At 38.3% G+C, this 12,728-nt stretch overlaps 1 protein-coding gene across 1 annotated transcript in view; it reads right to left on the bottom strand.

The window, feature by feature from the left end:
* The window catches only part of aven (apoptosis, caspase activation inhibitor), a 181,945-nt gene that overhangs the window by 157,302 nt on the left and 11,915 nt on the right, over window positions 1-12,728 (bottom strand). Inside the window, exon 2 of the mRNA XM_002935329.5 lies at window positions 5,589-5,763. Coding sequence (XP_002935375.2) covers window positions 5,589-5,763 — 175 coding nt within the window. The remainder of the gene's footprint in view (window positions 1-5,588; window positions 5,764-12,728) is intronic.

The following is a 12,728-nucleotide window of genomic DNA, read 5'->3' as shown; positions in this document are numbered from 1 at the left end:
ACATTGGCATCCCTTTATCAGTGCTTGCTAGAACCTTAACATGTTAATTAGGCAAAACATTTCTGAGGCTGATGTTATACCAGGAGTAGTACCAGCATTTAGTAGTTGCAATTTTTCTCCAGGACTCAAGACACATCACATTTCTCCAATCACAATTCTGTTTGTTTCGAGCAAGAGCTACCTGTGTGAAACTTCCCCCCAACTATACTCTTTAAAGGACACATCATTCCTAAAATACATTTTTTTCCTAATAAAAGAAAACATAATTCCAAGCAACTTTCCAATGCAAATGTATTGAACATTTTTAGTGCTTTAAAAGGTTTCTTGTAAATGTAATTGCTATTGAAAGCAGCATTTGCTGAACTCCTGGCTGTTACACTTTAAACAATGTTGCAAAGGTCAGTCTCCTCCAGCAAGTCAGGTCTGTCAGTCTGCTGGCTTGTGTTATATTGAGTGCACTGCATCAAACATCTTTTGAAACTTTGGAACTAGCAGTATGGCAATTTTACTGATGGATAGTAAAAAGCCACTTTAGATCTAGGCAACATAAGTCAATAAATCTAGGGCATCACAAGAAGAAATTCATTTTCAAATTACATAAGGCTTTCCTATATAAAACAGTATTCAAAAAAGCAACAGGAACTAGATATATGAAAAATGACAGGGATGAGTATTGTTAACAGTTGAATTATAAATATTTTAGTCCTGGAAAGCATGTTGAAAATGCCCTACTGACAGAGAAGTCTGTTTTCAAAAATAAAGCAATCAGCTTCAGAAATGGAATGCTTCCAGGTCCCTAGATGACAGGTCTCTTGAGTTTATGTGATCAGTACCTTGTTTGTACAAATTTTCTCTGCTGCTAACACCCTTAAAGAATGCCTGAGCACCATTACAATTATGCTAACAGGAGACAGATCCCTGATAAGATTAAGAGCACATTTAATTATGTCGATTTTCCAATTGACTGCGCTACAAAACTGTAGAAGCCAATGTTTGTTTTTGTATATTTTTTCCCTCATTTTCAGAAATGCCCAAGGGGCGCAGATCGAATCGTCCAGTGTTCTTAAACACACACAGGCGTTTAGTGAACCCTTTTCAGAACCATCTAACACCCAACTTATCATGCAACCTCAGTCTGGAACACAAAATTATAATTTAACATCGTGTAATCATAGATACGGGTGACATTTAAGAGATATAACGTTTAATGGCATGACTATAAAGCATCTGTATTTTCTGCTTATTATACATAGCCATTTCATGTGGTTTCTTCTTATATCTGCTCTTTAAGATGATAAAAACAGACTTCTGTTTTAAAATTTATCTACTACCTTCAAGTCTTTACTTGCATATGACTCTTTTTTATATAAAATAACACATTTAGTAAGTAATATTAAAATGAAAAACTGAAAAAAATTAAATCCACACTAAAATATTTTATGGTAAGTGTAAAAATGTAGTCTTTAGCATAACTCCCGGTATTTCCAGTTTTCTCCAAATGAATTCAATATAATTAATTATACATAAACCAAGGGAATTGTCTTTAGAATTAAGGCACATGGGGCACTTTTTGCCACCACATTCAGGTAGAAAACAGAGAAGGTCAAAATTCTCAAAATGTATTGTCAGCACTTGCCATAGCAGAGCATGAAAAATGGTCTGATTATAAATTATGCTGACAGTGCCAGGTAGGCTCAGCTCAGAGACATGAAAATGAATATTTCTGGGGTAAAGGCCATCTGTTACTGTCAGCATGTGCCATAACCATAGGATTTGCCAAGTTCTGCTATGGCAAGCAGTAATAATAAATTAAGGGCATTTATAGGAAATGTAGGGTATTTTGACAGCAGTTGTTTAGAACGCGCTTTGTGCCATAAGCCTTAAGCAGCGCAATGAGAGATAAGAGTACTACAATAATTAAACTGCCTAAATGACAGTCTGTTTTTTTTTAAAAAAATGCACACATGAAAACCTAGCACAAACCTTTAAGGGTATTAGCACTGTGGGAAGATTTTGAAATGACATTAATTATACTCTCCAGCGGAGGGTGACATAAATTTTATACATTTTGCTTGAGACTGCAGGAGTAAGAATCCTTGTATGATACTCACCTCACTGGTATAATGGAATGCAACAGGCATCTTTCTACCTAGATGGAACTAGATGGAAGAGTGATAGCAGGCAGGTAAGGTATTTCAAGGAAGTTGGCAAACCCCCCTGGTACTGTTACCCTAAGTAGTACCTACTTTTAATATTCTACTATATATATAATAGATAATGGATTAAATGTCAAGAGGAGACTCCAGTGAAGCAGTTGCCTCTTTATTTGCACAAAATATTATTAAAGGAGAAAGAAAAGCTAGTAAAGAGTTAACCTCAAAATGCAGGCATACCTTTAGTTGTCTCAATAGTGCCCTTAAGTCTCCCCATATCAGAAGCCAAACAGGAAGAAAAAACGCTGAGCTAGGTATAGAAGATTCCCATAATGCAACACTCCTGCACAGACACCCAGACCAGGACTGTAGGCGGCGCATGCGCACAAGCCTTATAAAAAGTGGATGCAGAGCCAGCTGGAGCCATAACAGGAGGACGCAGCCGGCAGGCGGGTGCTGGGGGGGGGAGGTAGAGACAGTGAGGGAAAGGGAGTCGGCATCCTTTGTTAAAGATGGCAGTGCCGTTCACTGAACCAAGTAAGAAGAATGTAGAATGTGTATCTCTGTAAATCTTTCATTAGGCAATCCAGAAATATAGCATTTTTACACAGCAATAGCAGTACTATTTAATAGTGTGCTTCATAGATTTTGACTTTCCTTGTCCTTTAAAGGCTAAGCAGACTTCACTTAAAAGTGCCTCCTACATATGGGGGTGTTTAGGTATTTCTAAACAAGGAAGGTTTACAAGCAAGAGTCCTGTCAGATGCCCATTTCCAGTAGGGGGTCTAGACTGCCACAAAAGGGTTAGGGTTACGGAGAAATGGGCAGGGTTATGTGCAGATTTGAGGCATATTTTCGTGTAATATAAGTGGTTGCTGATTACAAGTTGGGTGCATGGGTGCACCATGACTTCTCAGGCCAACCCTGAGTATAATAGTTCAGCAATGGCATTGCAACAGGACATATATCCTTTTTTTTACCACAAAGTTAATTTTCAGTCTGTTTTAGGTAACATAACTGGCAAGTGCAGAAAAATGCAGAAAAGATTCTAGGGCACTCACATTGCAGGGCTCTGCTGGGTGGTACAATTTTATTTTATGATGTGGCACAAATAACATGCTCCTGTGTTTTAGCTGTAACATAAATCTTACCTCAACATTCAAAAAGGAATTACATGTATACTTCACAGTACTAAATAGTTATGACTTTGCATATATATTTTCTTGGATCTGCAGCTCCACAAAACACTCAGAAAAAAGCCTTCAGTCATTAACAAACAGAGCTTCCGAGTGTGAATGAGGGAGCAGCCTTAGGCAAGAGGCAGGCAAGACTAACCCCAAAAGACAGCACACAAAACCCTAAGCAGAAGGAAAATTCAACATCATCTATATTTAGACCCATACACAGATGACGGCAAAGTTAAAGAGACAGCAGATTCCATGGTATCTGCGTGGCAGAATGGAATCAATGCCAGCTACCTATAAGGAGAACTCAAAATTCAATCAGAAAGAAGGACACAATACAAATCAGCACTGACACATGACAAACTTTTTCTGCTTTTTGGTGCAGGCAGATTTATGGCATATCAGCTTTAACACAAAGTTATGTGATCAACAGAATAAAACACTAACTTACCCTTTAAAACAGACACAATGGACATGCAATAACAAAACGTACAACTGTTATAAGGGGATCAAAGCCATGGTACCAGACACAAGAAAGACCTCTGGACCCTTGAGTATTTCTTAAATCATTTCTTAAATCAAGATTCCAAGGAAGGGGACACCATATTAAAACAGGTACTTCCCCTTAAAACTACACAATTTCTCTGGCCAGCCAGTAATTTAAGACAATAAGTTAAACAATGACAACTTATTAAAAAAGGGACTTGATATAATATGAAAACATATTGCAAGTATAAAAATGGACACAAATTACATATCTAGATAGTTTTTTTTATAATTTTTTTAATTTATCAGGCACCAACATAACTGCAATGCTGTACAATAAATGGGTGTATACACTAAAACACTGAACAGATTGCATACAAATATACATGCAATAACAGATACAAAAGGTAAAGACGGCCCTGCCCAGAAGAGCGTAGATTAATTATCAATAGGCTGCCGTATCAAAGGGCTTTGCAGGGAAACCATTTAAATCTACTTTTTAGCCAGCACGTACAAAACAGACAGTAATAATACACAAAGAGCCAGTCACTGTTTTCCTGGCATCATTAAAAGATCTTGATGGCAATGGCACAAAAAGCATTTTGTCACCACACAGTCTCCCTTTAATTACTATCACTTTAGCAGTGTTATATTGCACAGTATTATCTGATACCGCTCTCTTTTAACATGTATATTATTAATAATGTTTATGTAATCTGATACTGCAAAAGCAAAGGTAAAATAAACCTTAGGTCAATGTAAAAAAAAAAGGTCTTGTGTTACAGAAACTGGCATTAAAGGGGCTTTACACTTCCAGAGTAGCTAACCCCTATAGGAAGTGTATTATGTTTTGTCATTCTATCAAATTTTAACTGTAGCAGGTTGATTTGTCACTCTGGCCAAGGCAATATTAATGTCATTATCTATTCTAGGTGGCAATGCTGTGGCTGCCCATTTCAATTTATATGCAGTTAATATGCTTTTATGAAGCAATAATTTAAGAGGTAATTTACTAAACTGCAATTTTTTCATGTTGGGCTTTTTCGTCGCCGAAAACTTTACAAAATATGCCACCTAAAACCTGTTGTGATTATGTAGGAGTAAAGGCAGCTGTTCCTTTTAAATTGGAAGATCTTTGTTTGTGGTTTTAAAAGGTTTTTTGTACGCTGGCTTTTGTGCGACAATATGAAAAACTCACAGTTATCGCGCAACAAGTCGAAAAATTTTTGCAACTTTTCAGCGTTTTTTTTTCTATCGTGCTTTTTTAAGTTCAGGTAATTGTTTTTTTTGTCGTTTCAAACAAATACAAATCTAAAAAAAGACAAATTTTAGTAAACCCCCCACCTTAATCTTGAGTATATTTCCTTCAAGGTGCTATACAGCATGACCATATCCAATCTGTATAAGTATTATCATATTCAATTATTGAATAAAATGCTCTAGCAGAAAAATTTAACATTTTCTACGTCAAGCACCAACTAATTTGCCTGTAGCTTTAAGGAGATGTTGATCATTTCAAATAAAGGACAATATTTATTAAATGTTCTCCTCCAAAATTCCCTGAGTACATGGCAAACAATTCGGTAAAGTCAGCCAATGCCTACACATTTGAAACATGAATGCACAATTCATTGTCAGGACAATACATAATTGTATAAATAAATCCGCCTTGACACATGATAATCCTACCAGGACAGGTCCCAGAATACAAACATACCTATTCTTAAAAAAAGAATATAATTCTATTGAGCATCTAACTACTAACCTGCTGAACTAAGGAGGACACTGTAATCGGCTCCTCTTTGAAGCACTTTGCTTTCAGACTCAGACTCCTTCTCAGTTTCTTCATAGCGATCCCAGTTGGAACTGATTTTCCTCCTGGAGAATCCCAGCAACACCTGTTCATCCTCTTCCTGGGGTTCTACAGCCTCATTCCTGTCCTGTAAAAAAAAAAAAAAAAAAAAGAGAGATTTTAGGATAACATTGGTTGAATATTTATTGCCTGTGTCTGAAGTCTTCTTCAAACATTTAATGTAAAGAGATTACAGTACAGGCAGATGCACCATCAAAGGCGTGATATAAGCTGATTGTTTACTGTCCTTCCTCAGGAGCCTGGAGTTATTTGGTGCCATCTTCAAGGAGTATGTTTCATATATTTATTTTTCTATTACTTAGCCTTGATGGAGCAAAGCTCACAGCTGCAGAGGAAGTTATTTTGATGTGTTTTCAGAGAAAAGCAATCATTTTCAATAAAGTGTTCACAGCATTCCATATAAAGAGCAAGTGACAACACCACACTGTGTGTGAGATTTCTGATATATTCCTAAAAAATTTAACATTGCTGTTAATGTTTCTGTCATGGTATCTCTACAATGTGGATAATAACTAGGGAAATGACCCAGTGTTCGCATATGTGTCTTAATACTCTATTGGCAAAAACAGATATGTGATTCCCTCATATAGTTTGAATCCTATTTTATCTACTGGTAAAAAATAAACTGGGGCTCTGTGCAACTGCAAAAAAAATCAGAAGGGCCCAACACAGAGTAATAAACTTACCGGGCCCCTTTGCCCCGACACGTCGTCCCTCTGGTCTGAGGTGCCCCCCCTTCCTGCCTACTGGCCTGTAAATCTGGTGGAGATTTACCTTCTAAACATTTTCTGTACTAAAAGAAGCAATATATATTGAATTACAGAAAATATAGGGTTCGGTAGATACTCAACTAGATATTTTCCAGTTAACCACAGCATTTCTGCATTCCAATGCAAGTTATGTGTTGCTATGGCCTGATATTCTAGAGCAGCCGATTTCAGTAAGACCCTGGGGTGTTGGGAACAGGCAAGAAGATGGCAGCTAAGGACACTGCAGAAAGTAACCCAGTCCTTTTTTTTCATTCTTTAAGCCAAATAGCACAAAAGTATGAAAAGCAGTGATCTTAATAGTTCACGGCATACAAATCATATTATACATCTCTCTCTTTACTTACATATCTGTCAGATCAATTACTGAAGAAAACTGTGACGTCTGTGAGCAAAGATATCCCTTGCACTGCCAGAAAGTCTATAGCTTGAGGTGATAATACAGCATTAGAAAGCTAGAGAGTTATGGCATATATCCTGTGTTTTATATGACAGCAGACAGTTAATAAGTAGGTTACACAGCAATGATAGTTTGAAAGACTGGAATTATAATAAAGCTTACAAAAAGTAGGGAAAGCCAAAACAGCAGCTTTTGTCTCAGTAATGTTAGATGGACAGCTGCGTTATTCAGCAACACTGAATGAGTTACACAGCCAGCTGCTTATTCTGCACAATGCTCTGCAGGTTGCTGAGGTGCTACCAGTGTTTAAGACTTCAATGCCTTGACAGATATACAACTAAAAACAATAAGGCTGGGAGAGAAGGCCAAGTGATTGGGGACAGAAATGGCAAATAGCTCTCTGATGCCCTCTTAAGGAAATATCTTTACTAATGACTATGATTACTGAATTACATTCATGCAAAGAAAGGTTTTAATGCAAATGGAGAAAACATGTCAGACAGGAATCTATTTAACAGTCAGGCATTACCCAGGCTTCTGTTTAACATGTGGCCACTAATGACATCCAGTTCTTCCAAAAATAAAAGAGCAGAAACAGTATAAACCTGTCCAGTGCACAACACAGTAATTAAATGCAGACTGCCCTGTTAACAAGTCTCCCATTTACCTTAACTAACAAAAAATACAACAGCCCAGTGGCATGGATGCACTAGGATATAATCAGTCTATGATCAATAGTGTATGGCAAAACTGCAGGGTGACCTCTGGTAAAAAAGACACATTTGATCAGCATTTGTAGAAACACATTAATGTGCAAGACCTTTGGAAAGTGTGCACCCAGCATAAGAAACTGATCAATATTTTTTTTTTTTTTACAAAGTTTACGAGAAAGACTATGATACAAAAAACTACACAAACAAATTATAATTACAGAGAAAAATACCGTATCGCCTTTGTATAGAAAAGTTTAGAAATAGTTTCTACCTTTAACCTTCCTGTCGATGGTCTTCTATTCTTTTCAAATATAATTATTCCTAACTTCTAATCTAACTTCTTCTGTGTTTATCAATGACCCTTTCCCACTTTCAGATCATTTAAATACTTTACTTTTTTCTGGTTCACGATCTCCTTCTTTGCCAACTGTCTCATTCGGAATTCGAACTTGTATAGTCACTCCACCATATCATGATGCTCGTTGACTCAGTGCCAGTGACTATAACAATTCTTTCCTTCAATACTGACTTCCTTACAAGGTTAACGAGCATATGTTCAAACCCCTGCTCCTCTGGTTAATTCACTGTATTCCTGTTCACCATTGAAGCATATAGAAAAGAATCTTATGCACATGCTGATTTCACTCCCTATAAGTTTTTGCTATCATGCCTTAATTCTGCCTAAAAACTACAATAGCTCACTTATAAACAACAAATCCAATCCATGAAGCGTGATTTCCATATTGTACAATTCCTTTCTACATAACTTAATACATCACTCACCAACTGAATCACTCGACTTTCTAATGCTGTACAACCAGGGTCGGACTGAGGGGTGAAGGGCCCACCGGGGCTCCCGCCCCAGGGGCCCTGCAGGTGCCCGTGCTGCCCCCACCCCCCTGGCAGGGCCCCCCACCCGACGTCCTCCCCCGAGCGCGTAAATTTAACGCGTCAGGGGAGGAGCGGTTGGGCAGGGGGAGCGCCGGCAAGGGTCGGGGCCGTCAGGGCCCACTGGGATTTTTCCCGGTGTCCCGGCGGCCCAGTCCGACCCTGTGTACAATTTCTTCAAAAATAGACCACATTCCATGCCTTCTATTTTAATTAAAGGGCATGTAAACTTAACAAGGCGTTTTTTGATAAAAAGATATTAAAACCTTAAAAAAAAAATGTAAATTTGCTCAGGGTGCTCTTCAATTTACATTCATTTTTTTTTTTAATTTCAGAGCTATTAAGCAGTGTGAAAACTGCTAATATAATGAATTTTGTAACAACAGAACCACCTACTGGTCAGTTCTTCTGACTGTACAATAGACAAATATATGTTCACAACTGTCCTGACGTTCCTCTACCCAGGAAAGAGCTCAGAAACCTCAGATGACCTTTCATGTCTTTCATATAATTCAATGTATTGTCCATAGTTGTTTAAGTTTTAATTTTGCACTGTTACAAATCTATTATGTGAAGACTTTAACTGCCATAGGTCACAAAATCTACAATTAGTAAAAAAGGACCATAGTGCCAATAACCTACATTTTATGTTCTTCCAGGTTGGATTTTTAAAAGGAGAAAGAAAGGCAAAGTCACTTGGGGGTGCCAAAATATTAGGTACCCCCAAGTCACTTAAATCGCCTATCTTTTACCCTGGGCTGGTGCCCCTGTTCGGAGACAACAGCACCAGTCCGGGGTACCTGCAGCGATCGCTTCCTTAAAGCAGAACTTTAACAGAAAAGTCGGCTTTTCACTCTACTGCGCATGCGCCAACCGCTGGCATTTTAGGAAAAGGAAGCAGGAAGGAGGAAGCGCTGCGCTCCAGGTACCCCGGGCTGGTGCTGTTTTCTCCGAACAGGGGCACCAGCCCGGGGTACAAGGTAAGCAGTTAAAGTCACTTGGGGGTGCCTAACATTTTGGCACCCCCAAGTGACTTTGCCTTTCCTTCTCCTTTAAGCTATACTTTTTCTCCTCTCTCATTTACTCTCATCCCCTGCCATCCCGGGCACAACGTGGTCTCTTCCTATTGCTGCAACCCTTAAAATGCTTCTTGTTGCCCACACTCATGTATCTGGAACATAAACATACACACATTGCATTTTTTTTTTATTGTTTTGAATGGTTTAATCTGCTTTTAGTGATTTATTATTGCACTTTGCTCTGTTCTCGATTAGTTGTTTTTGCTCATAAAAATGTAGTGTGCTATATTCCTTCTTTTGGGGTCTCTATATGCCACACACACCTTTGTATGTTTTATTCTTGTACCTAGAAACATAAAAGATATACTGCTGTAAATTGAAAACTTTAATGCCAGTTTCAGAAATGTTATTAATAAAAGCCAACAGTGCATTTCTTTTATTAAAAAAACCTGTAAAACCCAGAGTAACTTTGTGCCAGTTTATACTGACCCATTGTCTTTAAAAGGGGAAATCCGCTTTCCAAATTTTTTTTCAGTTAAGTTGTTTTCCCATAGTTCACCAGAAATAGACATTTTTTTACTTTTTTGGCAGTTTTTCTAAAACTGAAGTTAAACCTTTAATGTCCTTGTCTCTGGTGTATCAGTGAGGCATTTCAGTAATCCAGGTGCAGGCACTGAGCTGTTCTAACTTGCTAAAATAAAAAGAAACAAACAAACAAAAAAAAAAACAGAAAGCAAACTATAAAATAATTAGCTATGGTAGGTAGGCAAGCAGAGGATCTGGAGCACAGAGACAGGGACGCCACTTCTTTAGGCAAAACACAGGTTTATTAAGGGCAAATTCTTCCAAACGTAAAGCTCTCAGGGACACAGTCCATCAACAAACAGTTCAACAAACATATTAAAAACTTGTCCCCTTTCTGGGACTCTCACCTTCCAGGGTAACTTCAACACTCTAGAACCTTTTCGGGGTTTCTCACTATCCCCAGTGATTTTCACACATTCATGGTGACTTACACTCATGAACACTCTGGCTTCACCTTAAGCCTTGCTGTCTCTTCTCAGCTCTCACACACCTGGTCACAAATCCCTCTGCTCCTTGCAGTGGAAGGCAGCACCCCCAGCCCCTGTGGGAGTTCCAAACACAGGCAGGCAGCCTTCCTGCCCTGTGCCCTGCTCTGAGTGTGACCTACTCTGAGTCAAGAACCAACCCCTGTTGTGTAATCCCATAGCTATTTTATTTGCTGTTCACCTGCGGCCTAATCAGGCAGCTCCCCACAGCTGGCCAACTGAAAACGTTACCTGGAGTTTGGAATGTAAGGGAATTTCCTTCCATCCCTCCATTCACTCCAGGGACCTATTCATTTGGCCTTTCCTAAGCTAGTAAAAACAGCATTACCTGCTGCTGCAAAACCAGGCATTTTCCCTGGTGCTAACCATATACCACCTTTAATACTGGTGGAAAACACACCAAACAATAACCTTGCCCAGTGTATTTCTCACAATACTCAGAGTAAAGCAAAATACATACCCTAATATATTTCAATAAATTACACCACTTTATACTCAAGAATTTCTCACCTTGTTGTCAATGGGGTATACAGGTATCGGACGCTTTATCCGGAAACCCATTATCCAGGAAGTTCCAAATTACAGAAAGGCCATCTCCCAAATAATTAAAAAAACATTTTTTTCCTTTTCTTCTCTAATAATAAAGTACCTTGTACTTGATTCCAGCTAAAATATAATTAATCCTTATTGAAGCCAAAACAATCCTATTGGGTTTAATTACTGTTTAAATACTTTTATTAGCAGACTTAAGGTAGGAGATCCAAATTACAGAAAGACCCCTTATCTGGAAAACCCCAGGTCCCAAGCATTCTGGATATCTACTGTACAGCGCTGCGTAATTTCTCCTTGCTTTAAAGCATATGCTTTGTAACAGTAAGTCCGGTTAATATGGTCACTGCTAGTGAAAACATGTGAATAAGGGTATAAAGTTGATGTGCAGTACAAAAGAATATGTTGACACTCTATAAATACTTGTTAAAGTGGACTTGTCACCCAGGCATAAAAAGCTGTATAATAAAAGCCAATTTCAAATTAAATATGTACCCCAAACTCATTTTTTTATTAACACATCCATACCCATTATAAAAGCATTTAAAAATCCCAACTGTCAATCATATATTGCTTGCCCCGCCTCTATGCCTTAGGCATAGAGGTGGGGCTGGCAGTTACTTTCACTTTCAATTCAGAACTTCTTGTATGTTGCTGCACTCCTCATATTCCCCCTCCCTCCTCACAATCTAATTTTGTAACCAGCGCATGGACATGGGTATCAGGTCCCCCCATACTGGCACAGAAATAAGATTTTGGCAGGATGCCAAGCTTGCCTTAATGACAGTGTCCACAAAATGGCACCTGCCTGCTGGCTGCAACTGTGAATTCCAAGGCTGAATAAAATAAGATTAAACTAATTTATATGGTGTACGTGAAGTTTATTTTGCTTGACAAACAAAGTGAAAACAATCTGGAATTATTTCTTAGGGTGACAGTCCCCTTTAGGGCGAAGACACACGGAGCTACTTAGTAGCAGCTACTTGTGGTGGCTACTAAACACCAGAAAATACCCTGCCAAAGATAATACTGAGAATTGCCTCTGCTTAAACACATGTAGAGACAATTATCAGTAAATGATCAGCATTGTCTATTTTTGTAGCCATGACAAGTAGCTGCTACTAGCAGCTCCGTGTGTCTTCACCCTTAATAATAAAAAGATAAGAAAATAAATAGGCCCAAAACAATATACATCTAAATGTTCAGAGATATGGGCTGAAAATAGGCAAGGGATCTATTTACTGTTGCCTTAGAAAATGTGAATTTCAGCAACATTCTGTTTATATGTTCAGCCAGCATAGGTTACAGAAAGAGCTACAGAGATTAAGCAGAAATTAGCAGAAATACGGTATGCTGTACATTTCTCTGCCTCTATTACCTGCTGGTGTGAAAAGGAGCCTTTGCAATGTGCATTAATACTAGGCAATGCTGTCATTTCCCAGTTACTTCGGTAGACAAGCAATCCCAAATGAGTGCACTTGGCATCCAGTATACCATTTGGCAGCACAACAAACAGAAAGTTCGAGTTTTTGCAAAGCAGAATTATGCCAGCTCTTATTTTGTTTCCAAGTTTATAAAAAGCTAAGGCTACTAAATCCAGAAATATTTCTTCTGTGTTATCTACCA

Source organism: Xenopus tropicalis, chromosome 8, assembly GCF_000004195.4.
Source record: "Xenopus tropicalis strain Nigerian chromosome 8, UCB_Xtro_10.0, whole genome shotgun sequence".
Classification (NCBI taxonomy): domain Eukaryota; kingdom Metazoa; phylum Chordata; class Amphibia; order Anura; family Pipidae; genus Xenopus; species Xenopus tropicalis.
The sequence above is the reverse complement of the archived record's forward strand: the minus strand, read 5'-3'. Positions and strand labels throughout refer to the sequence as shown.